This window comes from Nerophis ophidion, linkage group LG16 (assembly GCF_033978795.1).
Source record: "Nerophis ophidion isolate RoL-2023_Sa linkage group LG16, RoL_Noph_v1.0, whole genome shotgun sequence".
In the NCBI taxonomy this organism is placed as follows: domain Eukaryota; kingdom Metazoa; phylum Chordata; class Actinopteri; order Syngnathiformes; family Syngnathidae; genus Nerophis; species Nerophis ophidion.
In genome coordinates this window covers 29,988,848-30,012,519 of record NC_084626.1, presented here as the reverse complement: position 1 = coordinate 30,012,519, position 23,672 = coordinate 29,988,848, and the positions used below count along the sequence as shown (strand labels likewise).

The 23,672-nt window shown below is 37.9% G+C and overlaps 1 protein-coding gene across 2 annotated transcripts in view; it reads left to right on the top strand.

The window, feature by feature from the left end:
• Positions 1 to 918: 918 nt before the first annotated feature.
• trpc4apa (transient receptor potential cation channel, subfamily C, member 4 associated protein a) overlaps positions 919 to 23,672 on the top strand; it is a 47,968-nt gene continuing 25,214 nt past the window's right edge. Inside the window, exons 1-9 of one of the 2 annotated variants that reach the window (XM_061874863.1) lie at positions 919 to 1,088; positions 12,483 to 12,611; positions 15,109 to 15,225; positions 15,321 to 15,378; positions 15,485 to 15,540; positions 15,630 to 15,758; positions 17,661 to 17,862; positions 17,938 to 18,123; positions 18,192 to 18,334. In XM_061874863.1, coding sequence (XP_061730847.1) covers positions 963 to 1,088; positions 12,483 to 12,611; positions 15,109 to 15,225; positions 15,321 to 15,378; positions 15,485 to 15,540; positions 15,630 to 15,758; positions 17,661 to 17,862; positions 17,938 to 18,123; positions 18,192 to 18,334 — 1,146 coding nt within the window. In that variant the 5' untranslated portion in view covers positions 919 to 962. The remainder of the gene's footprint in view (positions 1,089 to 12,482; positions 12,612 to 15,108; positions 15,226 to 15,320; positions 15,379 to 15,484; positions 15,541 to 15,629; positions 15,759 to 17,660; positions 17,863 to 17,937; positions 18,124 to 18,191; positions 18,335 to 23,672) is intronic. The other variant, XM_061874864.1, reaches the window with a different exon arrangement.

Genomic DNA, 23,672 nt, shown 5'->3' with positions numbered 1-23,672 from the left:
CTTTCACAGTATCATGTTAGACCCGTTCGACATCCATTGCTTTCGGTCCCCTATAGGGGGGGGGGGGTTGCCCACATAGGCGGTCCTCTCCAAGGTTCTCATAGCCATCATTGTCACCGGCGTCCCACTGGGTGTGAGTTCTCCTTGCCCACTGGGTGTGAGTTTTCCTTGTCCTTATGTGGGTTCTTCCGAGGTAGTCGTAGTGGTTTGTGCAGTCCTTTGACATTTGTGATTTAGGGCTATATAAACAATCATAGATTGATTGATTGATTGAAAGGTAAATTGATCAAATTATTTCTGGCAATTTATTTAGCCCTTCGCATTAATCAGTACCCAAGAAGTAGCTCTTGGTATCAAAAAGGTTGGTGACCCCTGCTCTAAAGTAACAGTACTCTTACTTGAGTACAATTTATGTCTACTCTTCCCACCTCTGCCGCTGGTCTAGCAGCCCATCCCATCCCATCCATTTCCTACCGCTTATTCCCTTTGGGGTGGCGCCTATCTCAGCTACAATCGGGCGGAAGGTGGGGTACACCCCGGACAAGTCGCCACCTCATCACAGGGCCAACACAGATAGACAGACAACATTCACACACTATGGTCAATTTAGTGTTGCCAATCAACCTATCCCCAGGTGCATGTTTTTGGAAGTGGGAGGAAGCCGGAGTACCCGGAGGGAACCCACGCATTCACGGGGAGAACATGCAAACTCCACACATAAAGATCCCGAGCCTGGATTTGAACCCAGGACTGCAGGAACTTTGTATTGTGAGGCAGACGCACTAACCCCTCGCCCACCGTGAAGCTGGTCCAGCAGCCGCATTTTGTAATAAGAATAATGACAAGGTTTCGTTGCAGTGCGAATCTCCGCCAGCAGATGGCGCCAAACCAAGATCGTCCTGACTGGGCTGGTTATAGCATGCACTTCCTGCCTGGGCAGCTCACTCCAGGAAGAAGAAATAATGGCGACGCTAAAGGGGTCCGAAAGCCGCTGCAGAAGAGGAACACAAAGACAATGCAGATATAATATCGTCTTCAAATTCACGGACAGTAAAATCACAGGCCGGACGTTCAGTCGTGGGACACAGGTAAGACGTGTGTTTGGTCGGTAAAGACATGGGAAAGTTGCTCGCCTCAGACCAGGGACTTGCGTCCCGGAGTCCTGGCTGAAACCAAGACGCTGGCGGCCGGACGTGACGGGCGATGCGGTCTCAAATTCGGCTTGAAATTCCGCAGCCAGCGGCGACATTGGCAGCCTTTCTCAAAGCGCGTCCCGAAACACGCTCCTCTCCCCGGCGGCGTCTTCTTGCTGATCGGCCCAAACACTGTCAGCCTCGTCTTTTGTTGTTAGCCGCAGGTTAGCTTAGCACGGGGGATAAAGCAGACGCGTCCAATAACGACGTCGACAAATGCTTTCGCTTTTCTCTTGCTTTTGCTTTTCTCCCACGAATCCTCATTTGCTGCAGGAAAGTGTCGGGGGGACAAAAAATGTTGTCGGGTTTTGTTCCGATACATGTTAGTGAGCTAATATCGTCAGGGAAGCTAACTAGCCTAGCCACCTGAAGTATTCCTGTGATTGCGTAACTTTCAGCATGCACAATAACAATGTTTCCTATAAAAAGGCGCTTAAAAATGAACATTATTAATAGGGGTGTTTTTGTAACCAATATAAAATATTGTTTTTATATTTGTTATTTATTTATTTTTTGTTTTTATTCAGTCATTGCTGGGGCATTATATATATTTTTTCAATATTGTTTTTAACATGGCTGTGCAGCACTTTGGAAACCTTCTTGCTGTTTAAATGTGCTGTATAAATAAAGTGGATTTTATTGGATAGGGGTGTGGGGAAAAACGATTCGAATACAAGTGCAATTCTCATGTGCGATTCAGAATCGGTTCTCATTTTTTTTTAAATCGATTACAATTTTTTTACATATATTTTTTTTATCAATCCAACAAACCAATACACAACAATACCATAACAATGCAATCCAATTCCAAAACCAAACCTGACCCAGCAACACTCAGAACTGCAATAAACAGAGCAATTGAGAGGAGACACAAACACAACACAGAACAAACCTAAAGTAGTGAAACAAAAATGAATATTATCAACAACAGTATCAATATTTGTTATAATTTCAGCATAGCAGTGATTAAAAATCCCTCATTGACATTATCATTAGACATTTATAAAAAAAAAAAAGAACAATAGTGTCACAGTGGCTTACACTTGCATAGATAAAATAAGTCGTATTTTTGGTTCGTTTAATAGTTAAAACAAATTTACATTATTGCAATCAGTTTAGGGCTGGGCGATAAAATACCGCGATATTTTTAGGCCTTATCGCGAAATACGATATATATTACGATACTTTGCCTTAGCCTTGAATGAACACTTGATGTGCATAATCACAGCAGTATGATGATTCTATATGTCTACTTTAAAACATTCTTCTTCATACTGCACCAATATATGCTACTTTTAAACTTTCATGCAGAGAAGGAAATCACAACTAAGTCAATTGACCAAAACTGTATTTATTAAAGTTATTAACATGTGACTTTTCAAATGCTACATATTAGCAGTATTGCTACTTTTGGTAGCAAGGCTTTTGCCCCACACATGACAAATTAAAGTTGTCTATTCGACCCCGTGCTGTTTTTCTTGGGAATTAGTTCTTCCTTCATTTGTTACGAGATCCTCGCCTTCTTTGTCCGCAACAACCCGCTAGCATCACAGCTAACATTAACCGCGCCGCGACCTCTCCGCTGGGCGAGGGCGTATACATATGATGTGACAGTAAGTGACGTATGAATGTGGGCCTTCTTGTCTGTGAGGAGACAGGAAAGAGGAGAGTGTAATGCCCGCAGCTGCGTGAGAACGTCTACTCGAATATTACAATATAGTCAATTTCTATATCGCACAGAGACAAACCCGCGATATATATTGTATATCGATATATCGCCCAGCCCTAAATCAGTTGATAAAACATTGTCCTTTACAATTATAAAAGCTTTAAAAAAATCTACTACTCTGCTAGCATGTCAGCAGACTGCGGTAGATCCTGCTGAAATCCTATGTATTGAATGAATACAGAATCGTTTTGAATAGGAAAAATATCGTTTTTGAATCGAGAATAGCGTTAAATCGAAAACATCGATATGTTATTGAATCGTGACCCCAAGAATCAATATTGAATCGAATCATGGGACACCCAAGGATTCACAGCCCTAATTATTAATGTTATTAATATTCAGAACAATGTGTATTTCTAATAAAGTAGGCTTGGCGTTCATACCCGTGATACCTGCACATTTAACCATAATGCACAGGTAGTTTGACATGTGTAGTCATTTATCTTAAAGGCCTACTGAAATGAGATTTTCATATTTAAACGGGGATAGCAGGTCCATTCTATGTGTCATGCTTGATCATTTTGCAATATCGCCATATTTTTGCTGAAAGGATTTAGTAGAGAACATCTACGATAAAGTTTGCAGCTTTTGGTCGCTAATAAAAAAGCCTTTCCTTCACCGGAAGTAACAGACGATATGCGCGTCACGTCACAGGTTGTAGGGGCTCCTCACATCCTCAGTGTTTATAATCATAGCCACGAGCAGCAAGAGCGATTTGGACCGAGAAAGCGACGATTTCCCCATTTTTTGGAGCGAGGATGAAAGATTTGTGGATGAGGAAAGTTAGAGTGAAGCACAAAAAAAGAAAAAGAAAGTGGGTGTGATTCAGATGTTATTAGACACATTTACTAGGATAATTCTGGAAAATCCCTTATCTGCTTATTGTGTTAATAGTGTTTTAGTGAGATTATGAAGTCATACCTGAAAGTCGGAGGGCTCCAGTGACCACCAGTGTCTCTGAGAGAAGCCAATGGAGGAGCCAAGATCACAGCTGCCTTTTTGACAGCTGCAGGAGGAGGTTGCATAATCCGGTCAAGTGTCCGGTAAGAGCCGACTTAATATCACAATTTTCCCTTCCAAAAACTTACTGGTTGACATGTGATAGAAAAACATGTTCGCTTGACCGCTCTGTGTTAAAGTTTCACAAAAAAACAAAGAAACACCGGCTGTGTTTCGGTTGCTAAAGGAAAAAGATTCAGCAACACAGATGTCCAAAATGCTGTGTGATTATGCCATAAAAACAGACTACTTTTAGCCGTGAGTGGTGCTGGGAGAACATGTCCTCTCCAACCAATAATGTCACAAGCACGCGTCAACATAAGCGTCATCATTCCGCAACGTTTTCAACAGAACACATCGCGGGAAATTTAAAATTGTAATTTCGTAAACTAAACCGGCTGTATTGGCATGTGTTGCAATATTAAGATTTCATCATTGATATAAAAACTATCAGACTGTGTGGTCGGTAGTAGTGGGTTTCAGTAGGCTTTAAAAAAAAAAAAACGATTAAAATTTGTTTTTTTATATATATATATATTTTTTTTTAATCAATCCAACAAACCACTACACAGCAATACCATAACAATGCAATCCAATTCCAAAACCAAACTTGACCCAGCTACACTCCATCCATCCATTTACTACCGCTTATTCCCTTTGGGGTCGCGGGGGGCGCTGGCGCCTATCTCAGCTACAATCGGGCGGAAGGCGGGGTACACCCTGGACAAGTCGCCACCTCATCACAGGGCCAACACAGATAGACAGACAACATTCACACTCACATTCACACACTAGGGCCAATTTAGTGTTGCCAATCAACCTATCCCCAGGTGCATGTTTTTGGAAGTGGGAGGAAGCCGGAGTACCCGGAGGGAACCCACGCATTCACGGGGAGAACATGCAAACTCCACACAGAAAGATCCCGAGCCTGGATTTGAACACAGGACTGCAGGAACTTTGTATTGTGAGGCAGATGCACTAACCCCTTCCAGCTACACTCAGAACTGCAATAAACACAGCATTTGAGAGGAGGCACAAACACGACCAAAAGTAGTGAAACAAAAATGAATATTTTTGTGCTGAAAATTGTAATTTTCCTGACGGAATAAATAAAGTACTATCTAATCTATTATCAACAATAGTATCAATATTAGTTATAATTTCAGCATTAAAAAAAGAACAATAGTGTCACAGTGGCTTACACTTGCATCACATCTCATAAGCTTGACAACACACTGTGTCCAATGTTTTCACAAAGATAAAATAAGTCATATTTTTGATTCGTTTCATAGTTAAAACAAAATTACATTATTGCAATCAGTTGATAAAACATTGTCCTTTACAATTATAAAAGCTTTTTTTTTTTAAATCTACTACTCTGCTAGCATGTCAGCAGACTGGGGTAGATCCTGCTGAAATCCTTTGTATTGAATGAATACAGAATCGTTTTGAATCGGAAAAATATCGTTTTTGAATCGAGAATCGCCTTGAATCGAAAAAATCGATATAATATTGAATAGTGAACCCAAGAATCGATATTGAATCAAATCGTGGGACACCCAAAGATTCGCAGCCCTAATTATTAATGTTATTGATATTCAGAACAATGTGCATTGTTAATAAAGTAGTCTTGGCGTTTATAGACGTGATACCTGCACATTTAACCATAATGCAAAGGTAGTTTGACATGTGTAGTCATTTATCTTAATTATTCACTGATTCCTGCGTGATTTTATGGCTGTATATCTCCTTTAGAGATGTGAAATATTATAAAAGCATTTAAATAAAATAATTTAAATCAGTCAGTGTATTTCCTCTATGCTTAAAGGGGAACTGCACTTTTTTAGGGATTTTGTATTTTTTTGTATCATTCACAATACCTATTTAAGACAAGAACACATATGTTTTTTTTTTTTAAGACATTCTAAATATTAACTAGAGGCGGCAATCCTGCGTGGGAATGCTCCAATGCTGAAGTTGAACTGAAATCCTGGAATGTTTTTAGAATTGTTGAAGTAGAGCAGTGGTTCTCAACCTTTTTTCAGTGATGTACCCCCTGTGAACATTTTTTTTTAATTCAAGTCCCCCCTAATCAGAGTTTAGCAATTTTGGTTGAAAAAAAAAAGATATAAAGAAGTAGAAATACAGCACTATGTCATCAGTTTCTGATTTATTAAATTGTATAACAGTGCAAAATATTGCTCATTTGTGGTGGTCTTTCTTGAACTATTTGGAAAAAAAGATATTAAAAAAACAAAAAACTTGTTGAAAAATAAATAAGTGCTTCAGTTATAAATAAAGATTTCTACACATAGAAGTAATCATCAACTTAAAGTGCCCTCTTTGGGGATTGTAATAGAGATCCATCTGGATTCATGAACTTAATTCTAAACATTTCTTCACAAAAAAAATAAATCTTTAACATCAATATTTATGGAACGTGTCCACAAAAATGAATTTTGCATTGTTGCATTTCTTTTCCCGGTTTGTTGAAGTATTTTTCAATAAATATATGTATAAAGAGTTTTTGAATTGTTGCTATTTTTAGAATATTTTCAAAAATTCTCACGTACCCCTTGGCATACCTTCAAGTAACCACTGAAGTAGAGCACACAATTCCCAAACAGGCTGAATATTTTGAAGTTGGCACAGTTTGAATCAGATGAAAAATGTGGAAATTGTGGAACTTTGAAGAATTTCCCATGGGTTTCGTTGGGAATTTCCCATACATTTGGAAATTTTAGGTAAAGCGGGATTTTTTTTTTTAAATGGGCTGAATAAGTTGAAATGGATGCCGTTGGAATTTTTAAAATCGGTTGAAAAATGTTGAAGTCGTAACATGTTGAATTGAGAAATGTTTAACGGAAAACCGGTAATTTTTCCAATTCTGAAAACAACTTAGTTTTTTGTCCTGATTAAGAGGAATGTTTTGACAGGGAAACGGTTGAAATGCGTTGAAAAGTGTGGAAGGAGTAGTTGCCAGAAAAAAAGGTGGAAATAGGGATTTGGAAAAACAGGGATTCTTGAAAATCCTGGAATTTTTTTTTAAGTTGGAAAAAGGTAATTTAAATTTCCAAGAGGTTGAGATAGGCTCCAGCACTCCCCTGCGACCCCAATAGGGACAAGCAGTAGAAAATGGATGGATAGATGGGTGGAATGTTTTGACTTGGTTGAAAAATGGGGAAATAGTTGAAGTTTGAAAAATGGCCAATTCTATTTTAATAGGAAAAATCTCCTGGACTTCTGGGAATATGATGAACAGTTTGACGTTGGAACGGTTTGAATCGGGTGAAAACTCTGGAAGGTTGAGCGCGCCAAAATCTGGAGAAGAAGAAGTTGATAAAATTTGATAAATAGACTAGATGAGGCAATTCCTGAAGAAATTGTGTGTGAATGCTCCCATGCTGAAGTTGAACTGAAATCCTGGAATGTTTTTAGAATTGTTGAAATAGAGCACACAATTCCCAAACAGGCTGAATATTTTAAAGTTGGCACAGTTTGAATCAGATGAAAAATTTGGGAATTGTGGAACTTTGAAGAATTTCCCAAAGATTTCAAAGGGAATTTCCCCAAAATTTAGAAATTTCGGGTAAAGCTGGATTTTTTTTTTGAAAATGGTAAAAAAAAAACTTGAATGGTCTGAATAAGTTGAAGTGGTTGGCGTTGGAATTTTTCAAATCGGTCGAGAAATGTTGAAGTAGTAACATGTTCAATTGAGAAATGGTAATAGGGAATTCCTGGGATTTCTGCAAAACCGGCAATTTTTCCAGTTCTAAAAACAACGTAGTTTTTTGTCCTGATTAAGAGGAATGTTTTGACGGTGGAACGGTTTAAATGCATTAGTGTGGAAGGAGTAGTCGCCAGAAAAAAAGGTGGAAATGGGGATTTGGAAAAACAGGGATTCTTGAAAATCCTGGATTTTTTTTGAATTTGGAAAAGGGTAGTTTAAATTTCCAGGATGTTGAGAGAGGCTCCAGCACCCCTCGCCATCCCAAAGGGACAAGCGGTAGAAAATGGATGGGTGGAATGTGTTGAAGGTGGAATAGTTTGAATCTTTTGAAAAATGTGGAAATGGTGGAAGTTTGAAAAATGGCCAATTCATTTTGAGTAGGAAAAATGTCCCGGAAAACCTGGAGTTCTGGGAATAGGATGAACAGTTTGAAATTGGAACGGTTTGAATCAGGTGAAAAATGTGAACGGTAGAGCACACGAAAATCTGGAGAAGAAGAAGAAGTTGATGAAATTTGATGAATAGGCCGATGAAGCAATTCCTGAAGGAATTGTGTGTGAATGTTCCAATACTGAAGTTGAACTGAAATCCTGCAATGTTTTTAGAATAGTTGAAGGAGAACACACAACTCCCAAACAGGCTGAATATTTTGGTGTTGGCACAGTTTGATTCAGAATAACAATGTGGTAATTGTGGAACTTTGAAGAATTTCTCATTGATTTAAATGGGAATTTTCCATGTATTTGTACATTTTGGGTAAGGCGGGATTTTGAAAAAATTTTTTACGGTTAAAAAAAAAGCTTGAATGGTCTGAATAAGTTGAAATGGTTGGCATTGGAATTTTTCAAATCGGTCGAGAAATGTTGAAGTGGTGTAACATGTTGAATTGAGAAATGTTAATATGGAATTCCTGGAATTTCGGCAAAACCGGTTCGGTTGTGCAGACGCTATCCTTCTTTCTGGGGAAATTGTTGATTGTCATGTCATGTATGGATGTACTTTGTGGACACCGTCTGCTCCTCGCGCTGTAAGTCTTTGCTGTCGTCCAGCATTCTGTTTTTGTTTACTTTGTAGCCAGTTGAGCTTCAGTTTCGTTTTCCATAGCCATCCCTAACCATCAATGCCTTTTTAGGTGCACTCGCCTTTTGTTTATTTTTGGTTTTAGGAATAGATACGATGTTTACAAAGTAATTAGCTACCTGCTGCCACCTACTGGTATGGAAGATTATTACACGGTTACTCTGCCGAGCTCGAGAAAGCACCGACACTCCACAATGGCACTTTATTTCTGCCGACTATAATTACTGGTTTGCATAAAATATGTTTACCCCAAATAGGTTGAATTACAAAATCTCCTACAGCACACCTGTGTGCCACGGCACAGTGGTTGAAAGACACAGGTCTAGTCATTTATCACAATTATTCACTGATTCCTGCTTGATTTTATGCCTCTATGTCTCCATTAGGGATGGGAAATATGATAAAAACATTTAAATCAGTGAGTGTACTTCCTCTATGGTTGAAGAAGAACTGCACTTTTTTGGAGTTTTGCCTATCATTCAGAGTCCTTATTAAAGAAAAGAACACGCTTTTCTTTTTTTTAAAACATTCTAAATATTAACTAGATGAGCAAATTCCTGAAGGAATTTCGTGCGAATGCTCCAATGCTGAAGTTGAGCTGAAATCCTGGAATGTTTTTAGAATTGTTGAAATAGAGCACACAATTCCCAAACAGGCTGAATATTTTGAAGTTGGAACAGTTTGAATCAGATGAAAAATGTGAGAATTGTGGCACTTTGAAGACAGGAATTTCCCCAAAATTGGGAGATTTCGGGTAAAGCGGGATTTTTTAAATAAATGTTAAAAAATTTTAAATTAGTTGCAATGGTTGGTTTTGGAATTTTTCAAATCGATTGAGAAATGTTGAACTGAGAAATGGTATTACGGAATCTCTGAGTTTTTGAGAAAACCAGAAAATTTTCCTGATTAAGAGGGAAGTGTTGACGGTGAAACACTTGAAATGCGTTGAAAAATGGGGGAGGAGTAGTAGCCAGAAAAAAGGGTGGAAGTAGGGATTTGGAAAAACAGGATTTTTTGGAAAATCCTGGTATTTTTTTTTTTACTTGGAAAAGGGTAGTTTAATTTTCCAGGATGGTGGAATGGTTTGAATCGGTTGACAAATGTGGAAATGGTGGAAGTTGGAACAGTGGCCAGTTCATTTTGAATGGGAAAACTGTACCGGGAAACCTTTTATTCTGGAAAATGTGGGAATTTTGTCAAGTGAGAGCCCGCAATTCCCAAACAGGCTGAACAGTTTCAAGTGCTATGAAGCAACTAAATGCAATCAAATGTCAGCTTGCAATGGAGCCTATTGGAGCCGCTCTATTCTGCGGACAAACCCATTAAAACATCCAAACACCTCCATTAAGATTTTATATACATGCTGTAAGTATATATGTAATGTAGTAATGGCCACATTTATAATAATATTTACATGTAATGCTCAAATTAATACGCTCCGTATTAATTTCAAAAACGCATCGCAACGTTTGTTTTGTTTCTTCATCACTGATTATTACTCACTGCAGACTTCATGAGAGCCAGGAAACATAAGAAAACATCTGCTGTCATTAGGATGCCGACTGCTATTCTCAAATATTCCCATTTTGATGAAGAATGACTTATAACCCTAGCAAAGAAAAGGGGGGTGGAACTAAGCGTCTTTTCGTGTCGTTTTTTTGCTATTGCCAGGTCTAAATCAGCTGTCAAAGTGTGCCAACTTGTTGGATTGCATCCTCATCTTTCTACTATCCAGATGAGAGGTGTTATTTATGATGTACAATAAACTTCCACGTGCAGGGAAGCCAGGAAACGGGTACAACGCAATGATGTAAACAGATGCACACACGCTAGTGATCACGGCATATAAATAGTTTGTCTGCGTTAGCACTTATACAGTTGTGATCAAAATTATTCAACCCCCACACAATTTTGGTGTTTTAGCAAGTTGGACATTTATTCCGTATATTGTTTATAGTCATATCAAATAAAGATGTATCAAATTGACAAATGCAACTTAAATTGTAACACTGTATTTTACAAAATACCAAAAAAGGACATTTTTGTTAATATCTCATTGACAAAATTATTCAACCCCTTGAAGATCATAACTCTTAAGAACAGAATTTGAATAAGGTCTTTTCAATTAGGTGTTGAAAACATCTGTAGCTGTGATTAGAACCATAACGAGCAACAATTAAACTGATTGAAAAAGACTGTGACGCTCAGCTTCTTGTAGATGGTCAATGGTGTATTTGCAACATGGTGAAGTCCAGGGAGTGGTCAAAGAAGTCAAGAGAGGAGGTCATTTCTCTTCATAAAAAAGGATATGGATATAACAAAATAGCAAAGACATTAGACATTCCAAGAGACACAGTTGGGAGCATAATTCGCAAGTTTAAAGCTAAAGGCACAGTGGAAACACTACCTGGGCGTGGTAGAAAGAGGATGCTGTGTGCAACTGCTGTCCGGTATTTGAAGCATACAGTGGTGAAAAACCCCCGGGTCACAGCTGAGGAACTACAACAGGACATTGCAGAGGGGGAAACGCAGGTTTCGTCCCAGACAATAAGGTGCACACTACGAGATGAAGGCTTCCATGCCAGAACTCTCAGGCGTACCCCACTTCTGACTACCAGGCAAAAAAAAAATAGACTCCAGTAAGCCAAAAATCATCTGGACAAACCCCAAAGGTTTTGGGAAATTGTTCAAAGGAGTGATGAGACAAAAGTGTAACTCTTTGGGCCTATGAATCAACGTTATGTCTGGAGGAGAAAAAATGAAGCTTACAAAGAGAAGAACACCTTGCCTACAGTTAAGCATGGTGGGGGGTCAATCATGCTCTGAGGCGGTTTCTCTGCCTCAGGTACCGGAAACTCCAGCGTTTTTGTGTTTATTATGCTTCACTGATAGTTTTAGTCTTACCAGGGTTTCCCACACATTCATTTATTTGTGGCGGCCCGCCACGAAAGAATTACGGCCGCAACAAATTAAAAATTTTTTTTATAAAAAATTTTTTTTATTTTTTTTTTTTTCAGGCTTTTGACTCGCTGGACCGCTCATAAAAGCAATGGGACTCTGTCTGTGAATGGAGCTTGTAGTTGCATATTATATCAATATGTAAATTGTATATAAATATGTACATAAAGTGTTGTAATTATATTCCAACTCTGCGTTCTTCTGGTCATCGCCGCCGCTGCCGGTTTTAGGTGATACTACAAATGTGGGTATAGATCCAATATTCACTAGTTACAGGATCATACATTGGTCATAACTAAAATTATCCTGTGTCTAAGGATGTTTTTCCTGAGTTTGTAAACAATAAAATAAGGCAGACGTTTTGTGAAAATAAATATTTATCGATGTAATCACTGTAGTATTGACTATTTACATATATTGTACTTTGTATCATTACAACAGATATTTCCACTCATTTGTTTACATTCAGGAGCGCTACCTTGTTGTTAGCTATTGTCACATCCACGGTGTGTAGTGAACAGTGTTTAGCTATTCCTCTTCTTGCAGTGATGATGTTTTTAAGAAATGTAGTTTAGTTGTCACCATAGATGGGAGGATTAGTGATTTAGAAGTAGCTTAAACACTGTAGAGATATGTTAGCCACTAGCTAGCTAAGTTTTAAAGCACCACTTGCAAAGTGGCGCTTCAGAGTTTATAGCGTTTCTTCTTCCTGGGGGGCTTAACAGAAAATAATAGAGAAGCCCTGGTATATAGTGACAGTAAAATAAAATAAAAATGTTGTATTGTATTATAGCTCCCAGGAGGCCTCCTTCAAGAGAGAGACAAACGAGCCAAGTGGCAAGGCATTCCGACTTTGCTGCAGAATCTTTACGAGAGCAGCCATCCCAACAGTGACCTCTCGGATGCCCATGATCTGCTTAAGGTAACTTTCTAAGATTTTTATGTGTGCATTTTTGTCTTGAAATGTTTCCTTTCTTACCTTTTTTTTTTTTTTTTTTTTTACTTGCTTTATGTCTTGTGAAGGACTGTTGAGGTATACTATGTGAAGCTTATTTAGGGAATCAACTTGTGTACAATTTGCATCAGTTGAACTAAGGATTGATTTTTCACACTTACTCCTAGGATCCAAAAGGGACCCCACTCATAAAGGTCTCATGAGTCAGCAATAAATACTTTTTTTTTTTAGTTTCAACACTTCACGTCTTTTAAAACTTCAGATCTATATATTGTTAAACGTTTTTATTATTTGCTTCATGGCCTTTTTGTCAAAAAATAACAATTGTTTTTTTTAATATACATGAGAACATGCAAAATATGCAACATTTCTTAAATAAGTTGCAGACTGGAATGTTTGAGGTTGGGTAATTACAGCCTTAAGGTCAATAATAAATAACCACATGCCAAATAACATTGATTTTGATACAGTTAACAAGTGGACAAAAAATATTATTTTTGCAGGGCCTACTGAGCTAGATTGAGAGAGAAGGCAGGCAGGTCTTGGTTGAGTTTATTCAGTTGACACAAGTCAACGGGCACATTTATAATAACATTCAATATTTACATATTTTGCTCCTTTGAAGCATTGATTTCAAAATTGCATCGAAACGTTTTTTTTCTTTTCGACATCACTGATTTCTTACTACGTACATGAGAGCCAACAAACAATAAAACATCACTTACTGTACAGTGTCTGCTGTCATTGGGGTGCCAACTGTTAGTCTTTTTATAGTCCTGTTTTGATGAAGAATGACTCATAATCTTTGCAAGAAAAAGGGATGAAACCAAGCGTCTTTTTGTGTCTTTCTCGCCATTTTTTTAAATCTAAATTGGCTGTCAAAGTGTACCATTTTGTTGGATTATGTCTCATCCTTCTACTAGCAAGGTGAAAGGCATGATTTATGATCTACAATAAACTCCCACGAGCACCGAGGCGAGGAAGCAGCTCACCATTCAATGTTGTCAACTTTGCCACATAGGCGAGTGATCATTGTGGTGCTGTAGTTTGTCTGCGTTAGCGCTTATAATAACAATGTCACTAATACTTGGTTAATATTCAATTTGCAAAATGTAAATGGGGTAGTGTTGGCAGTTTTTGGAAAGGGTATTTCTTGGGTTTTATGAGCGGAACAGAGGACCTCCCGTTGGCTAACGATTGTAAGCGGACTTTTATCTCTGAGTTAGAATGCATTAAAAAAATACACCCGCCGTCATGTTTTTCATAATGATTCTGAACAATAGGCGAAATTCCTCAAAAATGCAGTTCCCCTTTTTAGAGAAAGTGAGTATACTTTGTTTATATCCTATTCTAAAACGTTGTAGTCAAAAATGCAATATTATTTTTTGAAGGGAAAAAAAACCTTTTAGACCACTGACCTAACCTGGATGCCACAAATCGGCATCTTAGTGGGTTTGCGTTGTGTTGACGAAGTAGGCAAATGATGAAAAACAACTAGAAGAGAATTGCAAAAAGGAAAGTAATCATGCTGTGCACACGAATGATGTAGCTCGACCGAAGATGACCTAAAAGACACAAGCAGGTGGTATTGCCGTTGAGACTGCTGTCAAATTAAAAGCAATCAAATTCCGGATTCACTACCTCCTGATGTGGCCCATATCTGATCCGAACATGTGTACATGCCAGGTTTTAAGCACTGTGGAGTGTTAAAACTGGCAAAAAAATATCCAATCTGTGTCACTTGAGGAGCCATAAGGAACACATATACCGTATTTTTCAGAGTATAAGTCGCTCCGGAGTATAAGTCGCACCCGCCGAAAATGCATAATAAAGAAAGAAAAAAAGATATAAGTCGCATTTTTGGGGGAAATTTATGTGATAAAACCCAACAACAAGAATAGACATTTGAAAGGCAATGTAAAATAATTAAGGAATAGTGAACAACAGGCTGAATAAGTGTATGTTATATGATGCATAAATAACCAAGTGAGAAGGTGCCTGGTATGTTAACGTAACATATTATGGTAAGAGTCATTCAAATAACTATAACATATAGAACATGCTATACGTTTACCAAACAATCTGTCACTCCTAATCGCTAAATCTCATGAAATCTTATACATCTAGTCTCTTACGTGAATGAGCTAAATAATATTATTTTATATTTTAGGGTAATGTGTTAATAATTTTAAACATAAGTCGCTCCTCAGTATAAGTCGCACCCCTGCCCAAAGTATGGAAAAAAACTGCGACTTATAGTCCGAAAAATATGGTAATGCCCGTTTTTGGGCACTACGGTTGCACAGGGGTTTGACTATATTAATTAATACCGTATTATTGACAACCATTCAGGCGATGAGAAGACATCCGTGTTGTGACTATTGTCTAACATTGTACATAAAGTATGTTGATAAAAAAACCTTCTTTCCTCAAGGATGTGACATGTGGCTTTGTTTTTGGCTAGACGTTGTTGTCTCAGCTCTCTATGGAGGCCATGTCTTTTGTCACAGAAGACAGAAAGACGATTCAGAAGTCCACCTTTCCCAACACGCACACTTTTGACCTCTTTGGTGGAGTCGATGTAAGCTTCACACGTCTCATGCTGGGATTTTTTTTCTCTTCTCTGCATATTCCGTAGAAGTAATAATAATGTTTGCTCATTTATTCTCATTGTAGCTGCTTGTTGAGATCTTAATGAGACCCACGCTTACTATGCAGAAGAAAAAGCCCAAAAGTAAGAATATCGTCATATTTCTTCTACGTACTCATGAATTCTATAAATTCAATGGGGAGGCTATTTTTTTGGCATAAATTTACACTCTATTTTTCTGTTTTAACAGTGAATGATGATTTGGTTAAGGAATGTCTTAGTGTTCTCTACAATTGTTGTATCTGTGTAAGTATCCTAATTTCCTAATTGCATTTAATTTCAGATTTTACACAGCGTCACAATGTATTAACAAGTAGTTGTCTTTTGATACCCAGGCGGATGGAGTGACCAAGAGCTTGGCAGCTCGGGATGACTTTGTTCTCTTCCTTTTCACCCTGATGACAAACAAGGAGACTTTTCTTCAGACTGCAACTCTGATGGAAGACATTCTTGGAGTTAAAAAGGTATTGGTTTTACTTTCCATCTATTAGATGACGCTTCCCAGGATACAAAGATGGTGTTTAGCACTGGCTCAATATTATTTTTATTTTTTATTTTATTTTATTTTTTTGTGGTTTTAAAGAGCTGATTAAAAAAAGTATTTATTTTTTACAATTACAAATTCAACTGTTAAAAATCTTGGCTGTCTTGTTCACATGCACATAAGCTAAATGAATCAAAAGTAACAGAAAACATTTTTTTAAGAAAATGTTGTAATGTTGCTATATTCCTTTTGAACTACTGGTCATTAAAATCACATGTTTTTTAAACACTATCGTTTTATATCGTTACTGGTGGTGCACGTGTGTGTGTTACATGGGGCATACCTTACAAGCTCCTAATAGGGAATGGGCGGGATATAATACAAAAACTTTATTGATGCTTGTGTAGTAATTGCGGCACTTTCAAAAGTCTACAGCAGGGCTATTAAACTGATGCCATACCAGCCCCAGAGTTCAGTTCAAACCTTGTGATAAACACATTTTTGCAGCAAATTCCTAAAACCACTATCGCGCTCCTGTTTTATAGAAGAACTTGGACCACTGTAAATGCACTGGCAGCAAACAGAACACTGAGGTACAAACTTGGTTTACATAACTGAGGCGTTCCTCAAGGCACCCCATAAAGTCCTCTCCTTTTTGCCGGTCATACATTTTTTGTATTGTCATTTATTCAACTTCAATGTTGCTGTATTTCAGATGCAGTCAGTAGTTATTCAACTTCTTTAGTTATAATTTGTACTGTTCCTCGGGGTTCAATTTTAGCGCCTCTCTTTTTAATTATTTAAGCTATTCAAATGGTGGCCCATGAGTTCAGTTCAAAAAAGTTGTGAGGGACTCACATTTTTGCAGAACTCCCTTAAAAACAGTACAGCGCTCCTGTAACTAAGTAAATAGACCAAAATCAAATGTCTACTGTTGTTGAGGTATATACAAAATAAGACTAAAGTGAAGGTTTAAGCCTGGTCACCGGTCCTTAGCTTTCTGGAAATGTGGCCCCCAAAACAATTTAGTTGAAAAAGAAAACACAAATTATACAACTCTCTTTAAAATTCACATTTTCCCCACTTTCAAATTAAAACAACAAAAAATTAAAGCCATCCACAAAAGATCTGTCGATAGGCAGATCGATAGGCCTGGCCCATTCACAAATAAGGCCGGACCATATATTATCCCACCAATCATTGCAGATAGACAATAGTATTGTCAGCATTTTTTTCTGTGACCAAATTAAGCACTAATGCAAACAGAATGTCTGAATTCACATGCCAATAACTTTTAGTTATCCTGAAAAAAATGACTCTCAATCTCTGTTAGCAAAAATTGCACTTCAATAAATAGTGGACATCTTGAAGTGCGTTTCCCCCCCCAGTTTGGTCAGGTGGTTGTTTTTTTTTTGTTGCCATTAAGGCATACTAACTTTTTCTTCTTCTATGTTGAAAGTCTCATGTTGCTCGTTCGATTTAAAGCCCAAATATTCTCACACAAGGACATTTGGCTTTATGATCATCATTTTTCCTCCTAATTTTTGATAACATGTGGTGCTTTGCATTAGTGAGTCTCGAATATCGTAGCAATGTTTAGATCCTTTCATTTTCTCTCTGTGTGTGTGTGTGTGTGTGTGTGTGTGTGTGTGTGTGTGTGTGTGTGTGTATTTTTGTGCGAGCTAGCGGTACCGCCTGAGCTTAGAGACACAAATATTGTGGATGACTGGCATGGGGTTTCACTCCATTTAACAAGAATAAAAACACACACAAACATACCAGAGTTATCAAGTTCATTTATTATTTGATTAATTGATCTATTGACAGCCCTCCCCTACCTGTCATTATTCGTATTGGTAAACAACTATTTGTCTTCTTGTAGGAGATGATCCATTTAGACAGCATCCCCAACCTTTCAGGCCTAGTTCAGAGCTTTGACCAGCAACAGCTGGCCAACTTCTGCCGAATCCTGTCCGTCACCATCTCAGAACCCGATTTGGGAAACGACGACAAGCACACCCTGTTGGCGAAAAATGCCCAGCAAAAACGCAATTTAAGCCCGTCCCGTGCGGAGGTCAATCAGGGTAAGGTGTCTTCAAAGTGCAAGTATGTACAGTTCTTTACAGTAAAGACTAACAAAGAATAACTCGCACCAACAGTCACCTTGCTGAACATCCCCGAGTTTATTGAGCGGCTGTGTAAGCTAGCTACAAGGAAAGTGTCGGAGGCCACAGGAGGAAACTTTCTGCAGGAGCTGGAGGAATGGTACACGTGGTTAGACAACGCTCTAGTGCTGGACTCCCTCATGCAGATGGCGACAGAGGAGGCGGAACAAAGCAGCACAGGCAAGACGACTCTAAATGCTCATCACTGTGATTTTTGAACAGCAGTCCAACGTTCGTCTTGTCTTCAGAGTCATCAGACGAAAGCTCCCTAGCCACCAGCCCGCTGAGACATCGGCTCCCCCCGTCTATGAAGATCGTGCATGAGATTATGTACAAAGTGGAGGTGCTTTATGTGCTGTGTGTGCTACTCATGGGCCGACAGAGGAACCAGGTAGAGTCTTCATGCTGCAGTGCACAATCTAGTCAAGGTGCGAGTGTCTGTTAGAGTTACGTGATATAGAAGATGTATGATATATATGATAAAGTGGCCTAAGATAGAGCTTTTGATACTATCCTGATATTGCATGTCGGTGACACATTCTCGCTGTGTCCTAAAAACTTGACTGGGACCATTTTCATTGAACGCAATGTAGCATTTTAGCTAGTGGCTAATGGCCATCCATGTTGCAAAATCACTTCTACGTTAGCAATCCTCGCTTCCCCTGCAGCAAATGAAATATGTCCCTTACATGTGTCATCCCGAGAGGACAAGGAATAGCTTAACATGCTGCGCAGCACACAGTATGAGGATATGCTAACCGTAAGCTCTCATACGCTAAGCTACCATGAATTGATTAACATGGACTCCAACTTAAGCAAGTTGAAAAACTTATTCGGGTGTTACCATTTAGTGGTCAATTGTACGGAATATGTACTGTACTGTGCAATCTACTAATGTAAGAGTGAAGTGAATTATATTTATATAGCGCTATTCTCAAGTGACTCAAAGCGCTTTACATTGTGAAACCCAATATCTAAGTTACATTTTTTTTTTTTTTACCAGTGTGGGTGGCACTAGGAGCAGGTTTTAAAGTGTCTTGCCCAAGGACACAACGGCAGTGACTAGGTTGGCGGAAGCGGGTATCGAACCTGCAACCCTTAAAGGGGAACATTATCACCAGACCTATGTAAGCGTCAATATATACCTTGATGGTGCAGAAATAAGACCATCTATTTTTTTAACCGATTTCCGAACTCTAAATGGGTGAATTTTGGCGAATTAAACGCCTTTTCTGTCTATCGCGCTGGAGGCGATGACGTCAGAACGTGACGTCACCGAGGTAATACACCCACCATTTTCATTTTCAACACATTACAAACACCGGGTCTCAGCTCTGTTATTTTCCGTTTTTTTTTACTATTTTTTGGAACCTTGGAGACATCATGCCTTGACGGTGTGTTGTCGGAGGGTGTAACAACACTAACAGGGAGGGATTCAAGTTGCACCGAAGATGCGAAAGTGTCTGCCGCCAGACCCCCATTGAATGTGCCAGAGTGTCTCCACATTTTACCGGCGATGCTAAGGCAGACATGGCACAGAGATGTATGGATAACCTGCAAATGCATTTGCAACGATAGTCAACAAAATCACAAAAGTGAGTTTTGTTGATGTTGACTGCCAGCTAATCGATGCTAACATGCTACGCTAATCGATGCTAACATGCTATTTACCGACGGTGCTAAAGCAGACATGGAACAGAGATGTATGGATAACCTGCAGATGCATTTGGAACTATATTACGTTTCCTTCTACCCACATTTAATGCGAAGAAAACACTTACCAATCGACGGATTTAAGTTGCTCCAGTGTCTAAAGATGCGAAAGTCCTGATCGTTTGGTCCGCACATTTTACCAGCGATGCTAACGCAGCTATTCGGCCATGCTATGGCTATGAATAGCGTCAATAGCTATTCGCTCAATAGCTTCAGTTTCTTCTTCAATATTTTCATACTCCAACCATCTGTTTCAATACATGCGTAATCTGTTGAATCGCATAAATCGCTGAAATCCGAGTTTGAATCCGAGCTAATGTCGCTATATCTTGCTGTGGTATTCCCATTGTTTGTTTAGATTGGCAGCACTGTGTGACGTCACAGGGAAATGGCCAGTGTCTTCGCAGAGAGCCGAAAATAAGGCACTTTAAAGCTTTATTTAGGGATATTCTGAGACCGGTAAAATTTTGAAAAAAACTTCAAAAAATACAACAAGCCACTGGGAACTGATTTTTATTGTTTTTAACCCTTTTGAAATTGTGATAATGTTCCCCTTTAAGTTGCTGGCACAGCCGCTCTACCAACCGAGCTAAACCGCCCCCAATAAAAGTTTCGATCAATAAATCAAAGAGCTCTTGTATGTAAACAAAGCTGGGCGGATCGATACAAACATCAACAGTTAGGACACCAAGTATAATATCAGCATATCATGGTTACTACAGTGGTTAGATCGATATTTTTTATTATTAAAGATGTTTTTCTTGTTTACAAGTTTAGAAAAAAAGTCCCTGGACAACTTTATGTGCAAAAGCCATATAATTTAAATCAGAGCGAGTAATGGTAAAAAATTTAAATACTTGATTGATATTGTTACACTGCCATCAGTTGCATTTGTTTGATTATAATTCTGATCCAAAATGTAATCATTCATTGATCTAAAAAATGTTGCATGCATCAGCATTGGGGGTTTCCCCTAAACTGCCAAGAGACCTGTAGTGGTGGGGGTGTGGTTATGGGCGTGGTCACAATGTCATTAAGTAATTTGCTGTGATGATATTATTTTCCTTAAAAAAAGGCGAAAAATCTATACATTCATTCAAAACACATCTGTTTTTATTAATTAGTATGAACATATATTTGTTTTATAATTTTGTCATATTTTCAATTGCTGCTTTTTGTACAAGACACTTTGTTGAGATGTTTTCAAGTGTTTACAGACTTTTAATTACTTTTTTAAAGTTAAAAACAACTACCAACAAATCTAGCATCTGGTGTTATTATATACCACGGGTCAACAACGCGGGGCCCGCGGGCAGCAGGTCGCCCGTAAGGACCAGATGAGTCGCCCGCTGGCCTATTCTAAAAATAGCTCAAATAGCAGCACTTACCAGTGAGCTGCCTCTATTTTTTAAATTGTATTTATTTACTAGCAAGCTGGTCTCGCTTTGCTCGACATTTTTAATTCTGAGAGAGACAAAACTCGAATAGAATTGGAAAATCCCCAAAAATATTTGAAAGACTTTGTCTTCACTTGTTTAAATAAATTCATTTATTTTTTTACTTTGCTTCCTATAACTTTCAGAAAGACAATTTTAGGGAAAAAAATACAACCTTTAAAATTAGTTTAGGATTTTTAAAACACATATACCTTTTTACCTTTTAAATTCCTTCCTCTTCTTTCCTGACAATTTAAATCAATGTTCAAGTAAATTTATTTTTTTTATTGTAAAGAATAATAAATACATTTTGATTTAATTCTTCATTTTAGCTTCTGTTTTTTCGACGAAGAATATTTGTCAAATATTTCTTCAAACTTATTATTAAAATTCTAAAAAAATATTCTGGAAAATCTAGAAAATCTGTAGAATCAAATTAAAATCTTATTTCAAAGTCTTTTGAATTTCTTTTACAATTTTTGTTCTGGAAAATCTAGAAGAAATACTGATTTGACTTCTTTAGAAATATAGCTTGGGCCAATTTGTCATATATTCTAACAAAGTGCAGATTGGATTTTAACCTATTTAAAACATGTCATCAAAATTTTAAAATTTATTTTAATCTGGGAAAAATGACTAATGTTCCATAAATTATTTTTTTAATTTTTTCAAAAAGATTCGAATTAGCTCATTTTTCTCTTCTTTTTTTCGGTTGAATTTTAAAGAGTCGAAATTGAAGATAAACTATGTTTCAAAATTTTATTTTCATTTTTTTCGTGTTTTCTCCTCTTAAACCGTTCAATTAAGTCAATCAATCAATCAATGTTTATTTATATAGCCCCAAATCACAAATGTCTCAAACGACTGCACAAATCATTACGACTACAACATCCTCGGAAGAACCCACAAAAGGGCAAGGAAAACTCACACCCAGTGGGCAGGGAGAATTCACATCCAGTGGGACGCCAGTGACAATGCTGACTATGAGAAACCTTGGAGAGGACCTCAGATGTGGGCAACCCCCCCCCAGGGGACCGAAAGCAATGGATGTCGAGCGGGTCTAACATGATACTGTGAAAGTTCAATCCATAGTGGCTCCAAGACAGCAGCGAGAGTCCCGTCCACAGGAAACCATCTCAAGCGGATCAGCAGCGTAGTGTTTTTTTCATCATTTATTCTCTACAAAAACCTTCCGTAAAAGGAAAAAAAAAGGTACGACGGAATGACAGACAGAAATACCCATTTTTTTATATATATAGATTTATTTATTAAAGGTAAATTGAGCAAATTGGGTATTTCTGGCAATTTATTTAAGTTTGTATCAAACTGGTAGCCCTTCGCATTAATCAGTACCCAAGAAGTAGCTCTTGGTTTCAAAAAGGTTGGTGACCCCTGCTATAGAATGTACTCGTGTTTACAGACTCTACTTCTGTCCCCCGATGCCCCTGACTAAAGAGGCTGAAGCAAGCATGACGTCAAGCTTTCTTCACGCTGTGGATCTAGTTGCACTATCTCTTTTTAAAAGCTGCCACTGTCCTCTTAATATCTGCAACATTTTGTAGATGGCTGTCCGCGGGTATATCTGCAATATATATATAAAAACCATGTCCACGTCGCAGACATGCTGACTACACACCAGACAATGACGAGCGTTTTGTTTAAAACCGGTTTCGGTGGTGTGGTTTTCGGTGATTAAGTTTTCGGTACATCACTTGTGCGCAAATAATATGCTATATATATCAATTCATACTGAAACGACCAGCTAATGTTAATGTTTTATGTTTGTGTGGTTTTGATTTGATGTTCGTTTTTCCCGTGTTTACAAACACAATGGGAAGTGTTGAAGCGTAAACTCACGACAAAAGTGTTTGCACGGGAGGTAAAACCTGTTGGATTTGTGCTGTTGTTTATCATCAGAAGATTAGTAATAAAAGTTAAAAATACCATCAGACTTTGATTTATTTCTGGGGGCTACATTATATTACTTTAATATGTTTTCAAGTAAAAAAAAATAGCCCTTTTTTTTCCAAGGTCTAACGGTAATAAAAATCCTGTGGCGGCGCGACACGTTCAATTACATTAAAGGGACCCCAAAGAGAATAAGTAGTAGAAAATTAATGGATGGAAATCCTTGATATGACCAAAACTTTCTTGGTATTGGATCAATATCCAAATTTGTTGTATCGCCCAAAATTAATGTAAAGTATTCAAACAACAGAAGAATATGTGCTTATCACATTTTAACAGAAGTGTGGATAGAACATGTTACAACATATAGTACCGGTACCCAGGTATTAAAAGTAATTTAGCAAGTACATTGACTGTTTTGAGAAAACACAAACCCTGTTTCCATATGAGTTAAGAAATTGTGTTAGATGTAAATATAAACGGAATACGATGATTTGCAAATAATTTTCAACTCACATTCAGTTGAATATGCTACAAAGACAACATATTGGATGTTCAAACTGATAAAAAAAAATTGCAAATCATTAACTTTAGAATTTGATGCCAGCAACACGTGACAAAGAGGTTGGGAAAGGTGGCAATAAATACTTATAAAGTTGAGTAATGCTCATC